At 39.5% G+C, this 18,467-nt stretch overlaps 1 protein-coding gene across 1 annotated transcript in view; it reads left to right on the plus strand.

Annotated features, from left to right (window-relative positions):
• LOC103389085 (ephrin-A5-like) overlaps nucleotides 1-14,708 on the plus strand; it is a 1,154,841-nt gene extending 1,140,133 nt beyond the window's left edge. Inside the window, exons 2-5 of the mRNA XM_008324347.3 lie at nucleotides 4,268-4,560; nucleotides 12,260-12,325; nucleotides 12,472-12,552; nucleotides 13,253-14,708. Of these exons, the coding sequence (XP_008322569.2) occupies nucleotides 4,268-4,560; nucleotides 12,260-12,325; nucleotides 12,472-12,552; nucleotides 13,253-13,377 (565 nt within the window). The 3' untranslated portion in view covers nucleotides 13,378-14,708. The remainder of the gene's footprint in view (nucleotides 1-4,267; nucleotides 4,561-12,259; nucleotides 12,326-12,471; nucleotides 12,553-13,252) is intronic.
• The last annotated feature ends 3,759 nt before the right edge of the window (nucleotides 14,709-18,467 follow it).

Raw genomic sequence — 18,467 nt, forward strand, 5'->3', positions numbered from 1 at the left:
TATATATATATATATATGTATATATGTATATATATATGTATATATATATATATTTTCTGTGATTCAAAAAAGGCTCTGAAAAAGTCGTGGATCACATCTCCACACTCAATATTTAATTCCTGCCATTTAAAAAAAAAACAAAAAACTTTTTTTACAGCTTTCATCTGCAGAACATCTGCAGCTGCTGTTGGCACTGCATCGACTCTCACTGAGTATTTTATCGTCTTTCGTAACGACTTTAAAACCCAGTTGACTTCACGTCATAAATAAATAACAAATCCTAATGAGAGCCGCTAACAGCGGCGTCCAAGGCCACACAGTTGGATGAGAACTAAGTAGGCGGCAGATGTTTTCAGGAGTGTTTAGTGGGCTTCTTCTACAGACAGACTACTCCATTATAAGTTCACTCTATGAAACAATCAGGTGGGCCGAATGGAACATTTTTGTTGCTACAGTTGTACTGTATGACAAAATGTGGAGGAAAACAGAAGGGTACATTTAAAAAAGCAACTCAAGAGAAAATGGCACATTTCTGTACTGTACTGCAAAAAAAATATCTTTATCCTGCAATCGGGAGTCTTTCAGTTTCTCCTTGATGTTTTTGAAATTACCACAGACTGGGCCACTCTGAGGCTGTCTATGGGCTGCATGTGGCTCGTGAACCATTATTTGAATAGGCAGGCCTTGCACTGTGGATGTTCTCTGTATGTTAAGTCCAAAAACATCCAACCAAACAGCAGCCCTGAAAAGGATAATGTGGTAGATGATTAATTAATTCAATTAATAAATTCATAGGTGGATTAGCTGCAACTGCTGGGGCGTATGAGGAACAACACGGGGCTGGGATCGTTTTAAAAATACCTAGGCTTTTGTCTCCTGGTCTTGCGTCTCAGTCCAGCGGTTGGGTGATGATATCAGATAACGTCCGGCGTTCAGGTTGTCACTTTCACAAACGTGTCTTTGACGGTGGCTTCAGTCAGAAATTCTTCTCTAATCCACACTAATCCCGGTCGTTACTCTAAGGTCAGCTCTGATTGACAGCAGGGAATGTTTTCAAGGTTGAAGCTAACATTTATGGATTAGCACTGACAAGGTAGGACAAAGCAAGATATCCCACAATGCCCCTGACTGAGGAAGTGATAGTTTGGTACTTTTTGACCCTCCCAACCCTTCATTTAGGGTCAGGTTGAAACTTCACCTTTTTACAATAATTTAGATATTTTATTTTGGTTATTATTTCCGTTGGATTTCAGCTATTTTGAATGAATTTTAGCCACTGCAGCTAATTTTAATTTTAGTCATTAAAGCTATTTGGCCTTTTTCTGCTAACCATTTAACTGAGATTGAAGATTGAAGTCCACAGGTGTCTAACTTTTCTGCACCAAATGTAGTATTCTTGACTAACATTTTCCCTAACATTGTGGAGGAAGTGACCCTACTATACTGTACTTTTAGCTAATTTTCAGGTTCATTTATCTTATCTACAATTTCAATGTTTGTTCTTTTTTTTTTTAAATCAAATGTGTTGATTGTTTGGTATGTTGTATTACGTGTCACAATGACAAGTAGTTCACTTTAATAAGCCCCGACTGTAGTTGGAATTAACAGGGGAGACTTTGTGATCTGCTTCAGAGCTGAAGCTAACATTAGCTCCGGGGCTAACTCCCTTCACTTTGTGCTTGTCCACAGCAGAGGTAAACAAAAACACCCAGAGGGGGTCTTTATTATCCGCCACACCGAGCACAACAGAACATAAACAGTCTCTTAACAGACATACGCTAATAGTATAACGCACAGCAGCCTGCCCGAAAAGTCATTGATTGCTAGCGGTATGAATTTTGTTAGCTTGTAAAAATCCATAAATTAGCCGCATCATTGTTTAAGTCGCAGGGTTCAAAGCGTGTGAAAAAAGTATTTTTAGGTATAATCAGGATAATAATTATGAGCTTCTACAACTCTTTGCTATTTCTGTTTATTGTAAACGTTTTATGTCACCTATACTGACTGTAATACGTGACAGCTTTCTGAGACAGGAGCAGCAAAAAGCAGAACAGTGTGTGTACACGTGCGTGTCCCGGCCACGGCCTCCTGGGGCTGTCCAGTTGTCATTACAGGGATTGTAAATGAGCTGCTGGATTAGTGGCTGTTCAACTGGCTTCTCCCACAAACCAGTGCGTGTGTGCATACGTCTGTGTCATTGATAGCAAAGTGTCTGCTGCCATTGTCCGCCAAATTGTTATAATTCCCCTCCTAATTACAGTCTGGTCAAACATAAAACCAAAGCTCTTGCCGCTTTTTCTCTTCCCCCAGACCCAGCTGCAGTCCAGTCCAGTCCTGTCCAGTCGAGCATGGACAGACAGACTCAAGGACAAAATCTGGACCAAAATCATTTCAAAACGGACAGACAGACTCAAGAACAAAATCTGGACCAAAATCATTTCAAAATAAATAAATGTCCATCTAGGCTCCTATAGCAGAGGCAACCAAAGTGTCACAGAGAAAAGACGCTCTTAAACGGAGGTTGTTGTTGGACGTTAACAAATGCAAAACTATAAAATACATCTTTGATGTTGAACAAGACAAAGAAAAACAGGAAGTTGTGATTTGCCCTTTTTGTGGTTTGTTGACACAACAATAAACATCGGTCGGTTTACATGAGAACTCAAATGCTTCAAAGCAACCTTTAGAAGAAACACAGAATCAATATGCTATTAATCTGGAGTGAACAAAGTACCATTGTGGGATTAATTGCTTTCCAACATTCTGATTGGTTGACGGCCCGAGTTCTTTCCCTTAATAAAAGACTAGCCTGAATCTCAGTCTCAGGGAGTCTCCCTTGCCCAGTCTTCTTCAGATTATTTAATCCTAAACCGCAGGTTTGTAAATCAGCGCTGAGCCATAGATCATTGTTAGAGCCTGATACTGAAAGTCCCTCACTGTCACACAGCCTAATCCCCTGGTTAGCGTCTGCCTACTACTCTGACAAGACCCCAAGTGTAGAATGGGATTTCCATGACAGCTTGAATATCCTTCTGGAATCTGGTTAAAACTAGACCTATCTTCTTCTCCCCGTGTTTACTGAAAACCAAGCAGCAGAGCAGGACACGTCAGGCGGTCAGAGCGCCGGCTTAAAATTGACTCCCACAAGGCTGGTGTAAAGTTGCATTTGTGAAGCTTTTAGTGCAGACAGATAAGATGAGCTGCCAATGGTCCATGGTATAGCATCGCTGTCAAGTTGAGGATGTGATTTGATTCATCCAAAAATTAAAAAAAAAAATGACAGCCACAAGTTTGAAATGTATATAATTTATAGTAGTAGGTGATAAAAAGACACACTTTGTCACCTTTGTCATGTGACAACTTCATTGTTTTGGTGGTTGTTGGTGCTTTTTGTTGCCATAAAGACATGCTGGTGATAGTGATACTACTGGACAGTAGTCTTGACTCAGAGAGAAACAACAGTATCAACATGACTTTAGAAAACACAATGGCGTCATCAGCGTATAAACTCATCTGGGTATCTTTAATTCCAAGAAACTGATCTTCAGTCTTGAATATAAGTCTTGACTGACTTAAATATAACGAACCAATTGTGTCATGTTTTAAATATTTATTAGTAATCAATTGTTTAACAAGACACTTTTCATCGCATTTTGCATTTCTGCTTTCCTGTGGCTTCCGTATGTCAAACAATTCTGCTCTCTCTCTGTAGAATAGTCAGCTGATAATTGACTCAGTATCCACTTACTTCATCATCTTCTACTGCTCAAACATGCGGCCTCTGGCGGAGAATCTGTGCACAGTCAGCGAAACCTTTTCACACAGGATAGATAAATCCTCAAGAGGATCAGGATGGAACATCATGTGACCTTGTATGGAATGTATGTGTGGAGCCATTGTGGGAATTATATTTGGATCTCAAACCATAGACCCACTCATGACAACATTAGTGTTTCTACCTTGTTTTCTGACCTAACTTTTAGAAAAAATTTGTATTATTTTATACTCCCTAGTGGCTGAACATTATCCAAAATATGAAACGTCACACTTTTAGTTACTGTTGTGGCTAAAAATAGTTATTCTAGATAATCTTTAACCGAAAGCATTTTGTTTTTAGTCACACTCTTCACCTTATTTGGCTAGTTTTTCTAACTTTAAGTAATATTTTGGCTCCTTGGTCTGCGATTTTTCTTGTATTTTCGCCTAGACGCTAACATTCAGATCTTTGAATGTGTTTCATATTCATGTATCTTTTCTTGTACTCCAGGTTTTACCGAAGTGATTACCACATTGACGTCTGCATCAACGACTACCTCGACGTCTACTGTCCTCATTACAGTGCGCCGGTGGCCGATGACCGCGCCGAGCGCTACGTCCTCTACATGGTGAACTATGATGGATACAGCTCCTGTGACCACACGTCTAAAGGCTTCAAGCGCTGGGAGTGTAACCGGCCTGTCTCACCTAACGGACCCCTGAAGTTCTCTGAGAAGTTCCAGCTCTTCACTCCATTCTCCTTGGGCTTTGAGTTTCGCCCTGGCAGAGAGTACTACTATATCTGTGAGTGTGCACTTAGCTTGTGTATTATTTACACCATTGATTCCACTGTTTGGGTTTCAGCTGGAATGTGCCGTAATGCTTCTGAGCATCAACTTAAATATTCACAGTCTGATTTATAGACTTTTATTTTGTCCATAAGAGTTGCTGGGATCATTTGTTGCCGTTGTACATCCATAGTGTGAGCTTGAATTTCTGAGCTAAAATCATCGGACACTGCTATATTTACATGTCGATTATTCGTGGAGCTGTTGGTTGTTGGTATAAAGAAGTATTGGAAATTGGTTTAATTTGATTTAGAGACAAATGATTACATTTACAATGGCATTATCTGCATATACACTTAATGAAGTATATTGAAACATATTGCAATGGAGTAATATTTGTCTCTGAAATCAAAATTAGAGTTGTTATCGATGATTGTTGGAGTACTTACATTTCCTCAAAAGCCAACTTGAATATATATATATAAAATAATGAGTTATCTTTTCTCTCTGTCTTTTCTACATACATATATGTATGCATACACATATATGTATGTATATAAAAGCCAACTTGAATATATATATAAAATAATGAGTTATCTTTTCTCTCTGTCTTTTCTACATACATATATGTATGCATACACATATATGTATGTATATAAAAGCCAACTTGAATATATATATAAAATAATGAGTTATCTTTTCTCTCTGTCTTTTCTACATACATATATGTATGCATACACATATATGTATGTATATAAAAGCCAACTTGAATATATATATAAAATAATGAGTTATCTTTTCTCTCTGTCTTTTCTACATACATATATGTATGCATACACATATATGTATGTATATAAAAGCCAACTTGAATATATATATAAAATAATGAGTTATCTTTTCTCTCTGTCTTTTCTACATACATATATGTATGCATACACATATATGTATGTATATAAAAGCCAACTTGAATATATATATAAAATAATGAGTTATCTTTTCTCTCTGTCTTTTCTACATACATATATGTATGCATACACATATATGTATGTATATAAAAGCCAACTTGAATATATATATAAAATAATGAGTTATCTTTTCTCTCTGTCTTTTCTACATACATATATGTATGCATACACATATATGTATGTATATAAAAGCCAACTTGAATATATATATAAAATAATGAGTTATCTTTTCTCTCTGTCTTTTCTACATACATATATGTATGCATACACATATATGTATGTATATAAAAGCCAACTTGAATATATATATAAAATAATGAGTTATCTTTTCTCTCTGTCTTTTCTACATACATATATGTATGCATACACATATATGTATGTATATAAAAGCCAACTTGAATATATATATAAAATAATGAGTTATCTTTTCTCTGTCTATAACCAAAAAACATCTTTCTTAAATATTTTTGAGAATTTCTTCTGATGCACATGACTTTCCACATTCTAGCGGTTTTTCTGCACAAAATCCGCAAATGCTTCAATTCCCATGGTTCACATCAAAACAAGGAGTCCAAAATTATTCACGGGAAAAATCTTAGCTAAATAAATATTTTTTGTAGGGGTGGGGAGAGGAGGGGAGAACTCCAGTGTGATGTCAGTAGAGACTTTCCCAACACACAAAAAAACACACTCCACCTAAGACTTACATCAGAAGCTCGGCATCAGATCCAACTCAGTAAAAAAAAAACACAAAAAAAACGACAGCAGCAGTTTGGGTTTTGTTTTTGTATGTCCTCAGAACAAGCAGCAGAGAGGAAGCCAAAACATGAGCTGCCGGGAGCAAATCATCTCCACTGTTGTGGTCTCTTGCTGCTGTCTGTCGTTCAGCTTCCTTCACCGCGTGAGAATACGTGGGGGAAACAAGCAGCTGGGTCGCAGTGTTTTCATAAGTGGGTCCGTCAGTGCCCAGAAGACTGGGACTAAAGCAGATACAGTCAGCTCTGTGCCGGATTTCTGGAATCTGGCTCCATAAGCTGGTGGTCAGAAGGACTTAAGGAGGTCTTAACGTGAATATTAAGACGGAGCAGGTGCTGCCAGAGGAAAACACGTTCTGATATTAGATCCGAAGTAAAACCGTTTGAATTCTTTTTTTCCTCTTTGCAATTCCATCGCCTCCAGGTGCTGCGCAGATGTTTGTCGAAAGAAGCTGCACATTTGAATTTCAAAATGACGTAGAGTTTCACCTTTTAGACTCGAATGATGAATGGATCGTGTTTTAATGTTTTCCCTTTTGAAAAACAATATCTATATGGATTTTAAGAAAATAATTTCAGGCTTTTGGAATCAGAGGAAGTACTGACACAAGGTCAGTGTTAGGGCCTGAAAACAGACTGTCGTGGTAGAGACTTGTTTTTAGGGATGTCCGATTATATCGGCCAACCAATATTAGCATAATTATGTAATAATTCAGGTGTCTGGACAATATCGGCATATCGGATATCAGCAAAAAGCTAATATTGAATCTACGTAAATCTTCAGTCACTGCTGTAGTTTCTTTGGCCAACTCTTTAAATATTTGGAAAACAGGTTTTGTAAACTGTAGAAGAACTGTGGCAGATATTGTTACAAAATGATACATCTTCTTGTTCCGTTCAATTCTAATTATAGATAATAATAGAAAAAAAAATTGTCCTTTGCAGGAAACAGTTCCATGTAGTAAAGAAGATAAGCAAGTTCATCCCCCAACCTTTAGCTTTTTCGCTTCACTGATTTTGGACTTTGTGCCAATAAAGCATGTGGACTCACAAGTTGATGTAAATTGTCCTGAGGCCACATCAAGATAAAGTGATTCCAAACCTCTTAACTGCAGCGATGTGTCACGTTTCCCCATGTAGAACTAGAGCAGGCATGTGCAAAAGTTTTGACTCGCGGGCCGCAATTCTCCTAAAATTGAACAAGGGGGGGCCGGGTCAGGAGCAGATAGATGGAGCGTTCATGTTAACTAAGATAAACGACATGTTAAAGTCATGCATAAAGGCTAAAATGCTAAAAGGCTTTTAGCATTTTCTACAGCATCTATTGGGGAAACATGGATATTGCAGGGAAAAGGCAGAAGTATAATGATAATTCAAATGAAATATATATCATTTGGAAAAGTTTGGCAGGCTGGATTAAAAAGCTGAACGGGCCACATCTGGCCCCCGGGCCGTAGCTTGATGATTGGTGGAACTATGCAGAGGAAAAGGTGGCTGTGACCACATGGACCGTCCCACTTCTGACTCATCTTCTTGATTCATCCATTACAGCTCGGCTCACCAAGGACACATTTTGTTTCCCTGAGAATTTGTGATATGATCCTGCAAGACAGTAATAAAAGACAGCCCGGAGAATGAATCGTGATTTTGTGGTGAGACACAATGCAACACCATCCATCCATCCAATTTTATCCACTTATCCGTTACCGGGTCGCGGGGGCAGCAGTCTCCACCCAAATCAAACTGCACCGTACCAACCCCACAAACCTTCCTGTGGGTGGTGAGTCCACTGGAAGGTATTAACCTCCCTCACTGGGATTCGATCTCGCCCAGGAGGTGAACCCTGGGGATCCACACCAATGACAGAGACATTGCCTCTGGGCCAAACCGCCACCACAATGTAACACAATACAGTTATTTGTACTGTGTTCAGGTACTGCAGTACCTTTTATCCCTGTGTCCTCAGGGGTGAACAGTCAGTTAATGGTTGTTGTTTTAGCTGCTTCTAAAGAAACACCATGATGTGTTATGGAGAAAATGTAGACTTTAAAGATAATTCCATGACTGTAGTGCTGTTTTACTCTACTGTATTTACAAGCGCTGTGGAAGAAACATTATCACTCATTTGGGAATATGTTTCTGCGGTATTCTCCACTTTAATATCTCCTCACGTTTGTCCACCACATCCATGAAAAAAACGTAGGACTGTTAATGTTCTTGTTCTTTATATGACGGTTATAGATGTGTTGACCACAGTCCTTGTTCTTTATACGACGGTTATAGATGTGTTGACCACAGTCGCAGGTCACACTACAGAGTCTGTCATCCAGGCTGTTGAGGGGGTAAGGGGGAGGTAGGGAAACCTGAAATGGAACCACGAACCATGCGGTTGTGAGATAACTGCACTTTTATGTACTGCATGCCAGTACATTGTGAGTAATTTGCGAATACTGGTCCGTACTGTTAGTAGCTGAGTGTATATAATATACACTTCTTGACTTTTTGAGGTTGCTGATTTTCCCTGTTATGGTCTTCAAGTGGTCATTTGATAACTTTGATAACTTTTTTATTACACTATGTATCCTTGTCCATTTGCTGTTGTTAAGAATGTTCCAGAAGTTGATGTTTGGTTTTTAGAAGCGATGTTCTAAATACTGCCTTAATATTGAATCGAAAGAATCTCAAATGTAACAAAAGATGTTTAAAAAAAAAAATTGCAGAAAACTAAACAAAAGACATGAAGAAGCTTCACATTTAAACTCTTTGACCTGTTTGGACAGGGACCAGTCCAGATCAGTTCCTGTCAGTTTCCCTTGTTGTTCATATAAAACACAGACTCGTAGCCGACTGCAGGTGTCAGGAGTTTGATGTGCCCTCCCTCCACTTCTTCTTGCCCCCACCTTTGTCCAGCCTGGGGCAAATGACAATCAGTAGGCGAGAGGACAAAGACGCCTCTGTCTTCACGGGGACAGGCAGACGTGGACCTCCCTGTTCCACTGTCATGTACATGGAGTCTCGAACACATTCCCTAAGCGTATTGTATGTTGGACACGGGTATTAACTATCAGCTATTGTTAGGCTTCGATAAAGGCTCCACACTGTTAACATGGAATCTGACATCAATACCTGCAGCTGATAAAACAGCAGGAGGTTCACTGTAATGCAGCCGCTGAACACGGTTCTGGATCAGGACGGTGCCGACGGGAAGCAAAAGTCTTGGAACAAAATATCTGTTTGTTTGAAGAACTCCTCAGTCTTGGAACAAAATATCTGTTTGTTTTCTTCGTTTTATTCTGGAAGTTTCTGTATTGCAGAAAAGCTGCATATCAACCTAGGGAGAAAATGTGCTACACCGGGCTAACTGTTGGCTAACCTACAGGTTAACTTTTGACCTCTACTATACTGGTAAACTGCTCTTCCTCCAAACACACTGTTACTTTGGCCAACTCTTAATATCATTAATTGTCATCTTGGTTAAATGTTTGTTATGTTTTTTTCTACGATGCTATATTTTTGGATTAGCTAACTGTTGTCTAGAACTGAGCTTCTTTCCCAGGTCTAGTAATTTCTACATATTTAGCTCTATTCTGGCTAATTATTCAGCTTTTCTTGTGTTAACTTTTAGATTTCTCCGAGCCAACCTTTTGCTTTCCTTTTTTTAAATTTGTATTTTTAGTCTACATGTTTGTTTTAGTCTACATATTTGTTTTAGAATATTAACCATATCTGGGCCAAAAGTTGGCAAAGATAAAGTTATCTTTGTCATGATTTAGCTTATTTTTTTGTTTTAACTATTAGCCTGTCCATCTGACAGACACAGACACCTGGGAAAAGCCTGGTGTTGACACAGCACTGCTGCTGGTCCTAGTAGGTCTAAAGGTCCCAGTGATGACAAGTAGGTCTGCGCCACTGAGTACAACCCTCAGAGGGCGGCGTGTTTTTTTAATAGAGCCTCAGCAGAGCGGGGAAAGCCTGGTCCTAATCTAGGGGGATAGAAATCCAATTTTCAGAGGAGACAGTTGAGAGTCTGGCTGCTTCTCCCTGTGTTGGGGGGGGTTGACTGTCTCCCCCCAGTTAAACCCCACGTTCTTAAAAACACTCCAGAGGAGAGTCCCATTGATACTGACCTGACCACCCCACCCCCACCACCACCAACCTCCTGACCCCGAGCCCCATCTCCATCATCTGAGCTCCAGTTCTGTTTCATCATTTCACAGCTGAAGTGAAGACAAAGGGCCTTGTTTGATCAGATCAGCCAATGAGCACAGAGCATCTGGTCATCCTCAGTGACATGGTCAGTTTTATATTTACTGATTCAGTCCACAGCCAACGTTATACAAATGGGAAAAAAAAAAACAAAACTTGTTTAGCAACTAGTCAAAATAATAAGTGATAAATAAACAATAAACATAACTTATCTAAGGTGGAAATTCCAAAGTCCACGACAAGCACTCACTCCTTTCCTCACCCACTGACATGGTCAGACGCTGCATCACTGACAGGGGTTATTTTCTCGCATTGTCGGTGGAGATGTTTCTTTCAGTCACTGGCATCTGATAAAATGTCTGTAAACCCTGTCAGTGTTTCCAACATCTCTGAAATCAGAGATGTTGGAAACACTGACTACTGATCTGGTCTCTTTTGGTATGGTACAGTATGGTTTGGTCTGGTATTCTATGGTCTGTTATGGTATGGTACGGTATGCTATGGTATAGTATGGTCTGATCTGGTGGAGTGGCGCTTTGGCCCAGAGGCAATGTCTCTGTCATTGGTGTGGAACCCCAGGGTTCACCTCCTGGGCAAGTTCGAATCCCGGTTAGGGCGGTTGGTACCTTCCAGTGGACTCACCACCTGCAGGAAGGTTCAGGGGAGTTGGTACGGTGCAGTGTGATTTGGGTGGCGACTGCTGCCCCTGTGACCCGGTAACGGATAAGCGGATGAAAATGGATGGATGGGTGGATTTGTAAGCTGGTGGAGTGTCTATAGAACCATACATACTCATCAACCACATACGGACAACCGCAGACCCATACAGGCAGCGTCTTAAATATCCAAACACAGAATGTCAAAATCCGAGTTCACATGTGCAAAAGTCTGAATCCATCTTGTCTGCACATAAATAATCATCCAGACCAAACGCACTCAGATTCTTCTTCAAGTGACAACACAAGGATTTTCTTTATCTCTCCTCACTTTCTCTCTGTGGATGTCAATGGTTCCCTGATCTACTTTAAAAAACGAATTAGTTTTTCCTATTTTTGCAATCACAACAAGAATGAACAATTTTATTATTTTTACAACATTTTATTCTTTAATTTTAATGTTCGGGTGAAAAAGGTCTCAAGAAATTCGATTTTTTTTTTTTTTTTTTTTTGTAAGGTGAGCACGACATTAGATGACACATCTGCATAAGTGATTTGCTCCTGAGGTCGAATTGGAGAAATGACGGTGAAGCTGATCCGATTCATTCATTAAAAGGTCAAAGGTCAACACCCACACGAAGACGTGTCTTCTTTCTTAGAGTCCACCAAAACATCTGCGATTGTTTATTTGTTCCTCCAGTGTTGTCTTTTCAAAGAGGCTCTAAATGATGTGTTTAACTGACTGAACTTGTTGACATTACTGCACGTGTGCAGTACTGTGTGTATTTATGGTGTTTTTCATTGGTGGTAGAATACGACTGTAGTCACAGACCGAACGTTCCCAGGAGGAACTAAGGAGACGCTCTAATCTGTCATCGCGGCTCTGTTTGGTTCCTAATGGGACAGAGAAACTGCCTGGAATGTAGAGAAATCAAGGTCTTTATTTGAACCACTGCCAGGATCAGTGTCTGAAGGAAAAACCAAAACAACATGTTCGGTGTTTTTCCCCCCCAACGTTCCCTACAATTCCTGTAATTCTTCTGGTTTATATTCCTGCGTCTTGACATTCTAAGGCATCGGGACCTTTGGAAGTAGAAGAATGACGTGTAACACGTTGTGTTTGGTCTCCACAGCCTCCATCACTGATAACAAGGGAAGGAGGAGCTGTCTCCGACTCAAAGTCTTCGTCAGACCACAAAGTGAGTCACTCACTGTTATGTCCCTGCGGTTCAGTCGCAGTCGTGATGAGGTTATGACTGAGTGAAGTTTGATTCGCTCTCTCTCTCTCTCTCCTCCTCCTCCTTCATTTGCTGTTTTAATGTTTTTTTTTCCCCTTTTTCCAAAGACAATTGTGTGAAAAGCCCTGGGAGTGAACAGGAAGGTGTGGACTTTGAAGACAACAGTCAGAACTCTCTAGAACCCAGAGGTTAGTGGTGTGTGTGTGTGTGTGCCTGTTATAATTAAACGGCCCCCATTCACGTTATTCCAAGTTATTCTTCTTTTAATTTCCTCTGGAATTTTTTTTCTCATTACATCCTCCACAACTGACTTCAAAACACTTGTTTCCAAGGACAACGTGACTGTAGCGCAATTGACTAAATATGAATTAAAATTCAATGTTTATCTACTGACCCCCTCCCCCCCCCCATTGGTATATACATACTTTGTTTTCAGACACAGGTGACAGCAGACACAAGAACAAGAATTAAAATGAACGGCCTTCTTTTGCATTATATTATTATCATTATCATCAGATATTAATTTTACACTGCCTTCAACAAGTTTGTATTTTATTTCCAGTCTCTTGTTAAATATTTACAGCATCGGACAATATGCTGTGTTACCTTTCGTTCATTCACTCCCCCGCCGCTCCCCGCAATAGTACTGCTGCCCCCCTAGGAGGCATGCCCCCCCCCAACTGGGAACTTCTTACTTAGTGACTTTAACATGAGCTTCACGTTGCTACTAAAATGTAACTCATTCAATTTACCATTTCATGAATATTAAAGCTATAAATTCACAAATCCTTTTGTCGGATGCATGAAGCTTGTATATTCGCACACCCGCCAAAGAAAATCTGCAGTTTTGTCCTCAAAACCCTTCCATTTTCCATTTTTTTCTTTCAGATGGAATCAGTCACGAATCACCAGAACCTGCTCGGAGGGATGTGAACTCAGCTGGACAGCACCAGGTGTCCCTGCTTCTTCTTAGCTCCGCCCTCATGCTCCTGGCATCCATCTTCTCCTTATAGCATCCCGAGTTTTAGGAAGCTCTTCCCAGTTCTGGGTGTGAACTGACCTGACTGGACTCTAGGCCGTCCAACCCTTCAACCCTCCCCCCTCCCCGTAGGAGCACTTTTCAAAAAAATAAAAAAATAAATAAAAAAAAAAACTACAGGGATGTCTCTGTAGAAGGACTTCGACGCTGAAGCCTATTGATTTCCTGACTTGGAACTATTGTGATTTTGTGACTTTTCTGTGGGCAACAACAGTCATGGCCACACTGCTGTTCACCGGTACACTGATGGCACACAAAGGTTTTGTGTTTAGCAAAAAGCACACAGACACACTTTTTAAACACACACACACACACACATACACATACCTTAGACACCAAATTGAACGCAATCACTCTTTTGAAAGAAGAAGAAGAAAAAGCACAACAGCGTCCCCTGGAGTTCACACACAAGTTTTGATGGTTTGTTTCTCTTTGGCTATTAATTGTCATGTTTTTGAAGATTTCTTGTGACATCCCCGAAAGATTTTACTTGATTAAATCTCACACTGGGGTGGAGAAGGTTCCGAAAAAAGATTTGCTTGTCACGTCTCGGAAAAATGAATGAAGGAAGACTTGACCTTCCTCTCAGGTTCTAAAAGACTGTGTTGGACCCTGGTTGAAAATAGTGAAAAAAGAAAGAAGAATGAAAATGTAAAGAAGCACTCAACCTTACGTCTTTGTTTAGGAATGAATTCATGGTGGATTAACCAATGCATTGTTTTCCTGTCTGGTTGTTTGTTTTTTAAATCTCATTGTTCAGTTGTAGCAGCCAACACGGGCGTACAGTGACATATTTGGACAGTGTAGTACATAGTGTAGAAGTCATTTTGATTATTTTGCCAGGCAAAATGTATTTTCCTATTTATTGTAAAGTCCTTGTGTTTTCTTTTCTGGATCAATTCTGTAAGTATCGTAGAAAGGCAATAAAAAAATAAATAAATCACACTCCTAGGGATGTAATGGTATTTTCAACTTTGTGGTAGCAAAACAAAAAAAAAAAAAACTGTTTAGACACCTGTGTCAAACAAAGACTGTACCAGACGTTTTATTTGAAATGCCAACATGGAAACGTGCGAAGTTGCCTGTTGTTGCAGATGTTGGTGAAGTACCACAGCTGACTAATAGAAATTAAATCAAAACCTATTGACCTATATGACATCAGACCAGAGAGTCAATAACTTGGTTAAGAGTTGTTTAGCGGGCCAGCTAACAGCACAACATTTTGCTGCTTTCATGTGACGTGTTCGCTAAAGTACTAAAGCAAAGAGGCATTAACTTGAAAAACCCACTTTGCAGCCCCTTCGATATTTGTTCACTCAGGAGAACTGTTTTGCTTGCCTGCTAACAGCAAAACCACCAGGAGCGATTCTTTGGTAGATACCATTACATGCCTTCCAACATTTTTTGGTCCACAAAGGTTGCAGGTGACGTTAGTTGAGGTTGGTGCTTGGCTGGATTGGCAACAACTACACGTTTACTTTTTTACTTTTCTTTTGAACAACGTTGTTCAGACAGAAGAAGAAGACGACGAAGCAGTAGAAAAAAGTAACCAACTGTCTGATGTGTCGTCAGGATGTAAAGATGGTAGAATACTTGTGCTTGTTGTGCTAATGAATGTCACTGTTGTACTTTTACTATTACACTTGCTTTTTGTGAATCACTGTCATGATCACACAGCTGTTGTATATATACATAAAAATATGGGAGCAGATTTCATACAGAGGTTTCAGGGACGTGTCGGAGCCCAACTGAAAACAGCATTTTAAATCCAGTTTTTTAAATTCAGACAAGAATCCACTTCAAATAAAGTTTTTATGACTGAAGATGTTTCCACAAAAGACCAGGTGATCACATCTAAGTGTTGGGGTTTTCTGGTTTCCTTTTTTTTAATGTTCTCCAATATTTTGTCTGTGGTGGTGGAGGGGGAAGGGCAGAATCAGTTATTGAAGTTTTGAAGATGTTTCTCAAAGTCAGATTTTTCCTCTTTTGGTTTCTGCTGAGACTTGTCCATCGTTCATCCTAGTACTCCCAAGAGATTCCGCCATATTTTTTTTGGATTATAAGTCGCAGCAGTGCCTTCTAGCGGCCGTCGGTGTCAAAATAAAGAACATGTACAGTTTCAGTGGTACAGGAGTAGCACATACTGGTGAACAAGCCTAGAGTGCCCTCTAGCGGCTGTTACTGTGAAATAACAAAGACAGGAAATTATATATTTTAACATATAAGTCGCACCTGAGTATATGTCGCAAACCCAGGCAAAGGATGAAAAAAAAAACAAAGTGAGACTTATAGACCAGAAAATACGGTAAAATACAGGTTTTCCTCTTCCACCCAGTGGCCTGTTCCATCAGATTCCATCAGGTTTTATAGTTTACATTTTCACCATCAATAACTAGTTCTTTGAACCGAGGACACACTATTTCATTTAATGATACTGATTGTACCCATAGTTTCTTGTAAGGCAAGGTCTACACCACTCTGTAATAATTGACGACAGTCAGAGTTCAGTTCAGAGGTCAGGTCTTCGCTTGTCTATTGTGGCTCTGTCCAGTCCAGTGTCTGCTCATCTGGACTCTCTGGTCTGGTCTTCATTAACATGGCGTGCATTAACATGGGCGGATGACAGAAAATGATTGAGAACCACTGCTTTACTACAACTACTGGAGACATTTGGTGATCCTCAGAGTCACGGGCGTGTCCTTCACACTCACGCCTTCACTAATGATAAAACAGAGCATTTCAGGACTGGCTTAATGGAAAAACAGAGCAGAACTGTTCTCTGTAAATCAGTGTCAGACATTCTGACCACAGTGGAAGACTCCCTTCACACTCACGCCTTCACTAATGAGAAAACAGAGCATTTCAGGACTGACTTAAATGGAAAAACAGAGCAGAACTGTACTCTGTGAATCAGTGTCAGACATTCTGACCACAGTTAGACAGTGAATGGTGCCCTCTTCATCCTTGGTGTTGTTAAAAAACGAAATCACAACAAAAAGTTATGATTGTTTTTTTTACATTTCATTCCAGAATAACATTACACTCATCATTAGTTTACAGGTGTCACAGACTCGGTATTATCATACAGTAGATATATGAGCAGAATAATGTGAACTATTAGGGAAACAAATATAGACTATTGACAAGAATTTACGAAAGAATGTTGCTGTGATATCAGGATAAATATATCTACTAAAATTGAAATCAATTTGTAGTAATTGACAAACAGGTAAAACGTTCTAAATCATTTTCCCGCTCAAATGCCATGAAAGGGATTCTGTCTAGTATGAAGTCAAGAAAAGTACTGCATCATTTAGAAATCAATTCTTCTTTACAAAACAATACATGTACACACACATATATATAGTCATTTGACATTTTTGATCTGAGCTGACCATTTTGTTTTTTTGCTTTTAGCGGGACATTTCCCTTTATCAGTAATTGTCACTATAGCATCTTACGCCATAGCCATGCCCACAACAACAACAACAAAAAATCAATCAGACGTTGTTTTGTGGATACTGCGTATCCAACAGCTAGCCTTTTTATTTGGATACTTTCACTTCTTTTCTCTTCTGTCGTTCAATTACAGTTGAAGTCATTTCAGATCAGGCCAAATTTGTTACAAAATTTAGGGCTTTCTTCATTCACTTTCTAGGCTTTTTTATAAGTAAGTAACAAAACAGAACACACCTTGGCGCCCTCTGTGGATACATATCAAGCAATGCAGAAAATGAGTTCCATAACAGCTTTATTAAAAGAAACAAGTCCAGGTTTGTTCTTTATCCTCCTGTCTCTGATGACAGTCGGGTCTTTGTTCCTCAGTTTAATCTCCACCTGCAGGCATTTCTATGAGTTCAGCCGCCGTTCATCATGACGTGGCAGGATTAGCAGCTTTTTGTTAGCAATGTGAATATATCTTTTTCCCACATCAAGTGTAGAATTTAGTAATACGAACAAACTGTGTTACGAGGCAGGAACTGGCTTTCGTCAGAACTTCCTCCTTTACCACCTGCGTTTGGTCACATGTAGCCTGAAGCTAACACAACGCTGTCGCTGTTGCCTGAAAATGAATGTTTCTTTTCTCAGCATTTGGAAAATGTTTGTTAGTTTAAAACAACTTGAAGAATTAGATGTGACAAACGTTTTTTTTTTTTTTTTAAAGTGACAGTTCCGTCTTTCTGAGGTGTGGTGACATTAGGTACCGACGGTTTCTCACCTGTAGGTTCCACCTTTTTGAACATAAATTGGCACAAAAGAACCACTTTTTTTTAAACAAATTTTTAAAGTTGACTTTAATTTTATCCTACGGTACATTTTTGTAATTTATTAACAAATGTTAACAACACAGAACATCACAGGCAGAGATGCGAAAGTGTACGTTTTAAGTTAGGAAAATCACCTAGTGGTGAAATCAAATAACAACATTTTGTAGACTTGAGCTATACTTACTCTCAGCAGCGTCTTCGTTGGGCAGTCCTGAAAAGATCATGCTTTGGTAAAAGTCTGTACCTAGAGAAACCCACTAGAAAAACCTCTGAACTGTCCCTTTAACACTGTTGCATTTGTACCCCGTGCCTATAAGAGCGCCCCCCCCTCTTGTACTCACACGAATTGCCCTGATGTCTGTTTCCTGTGCACTAGACTTTTCTACAAACAGCTGTTTTCTTTGTAAATACACCTGTTGGAGCAGCTCTGACTAATTCAAACAAAAAATTGTTTAATAAATATTTCTTTGTTGTTGTACAAGTCGTATCTGGTCGTATCTGGTTGATTTTCCTCTACAAAATAGGAAAAAGTCCACAAACATTAGTCCAGAAATAACATCCAGACTGATGTTCAGTTTTGAAAGATTCTTGCTGTGCGAGGTGTCTTCAGGCAAGGAGTGGAAGCAGCCGGTAGATGGTCGATTTGTTTTAATGACAAACGTCAAACAAAACAGGTCCAACAATAAAGCAAAAATAAACGACTGGAGAAGTATTCAAGGAAATCTCGTACAACAGTAGTTAATACGCAAATCCTGTCAAGAATAACTTCTGACTTCTCAAGACTTCTCAAGAATAA

This window comes from Cynoglossus semilaevis, chromosome 14 (assembly GCF_000523025.1).
Source record: "Cynoglossus semilaevis isolate Cse_v1.0 chromosome 14, Cse_v1.0, whole genome shotgun sequence".
NCBI lineage: Eukaryota > Metazoa > Chordata > Actinopteri > Pleuronectiformes > Cynoglossidae > Cynoglossus > Cynoglossus semilaevis.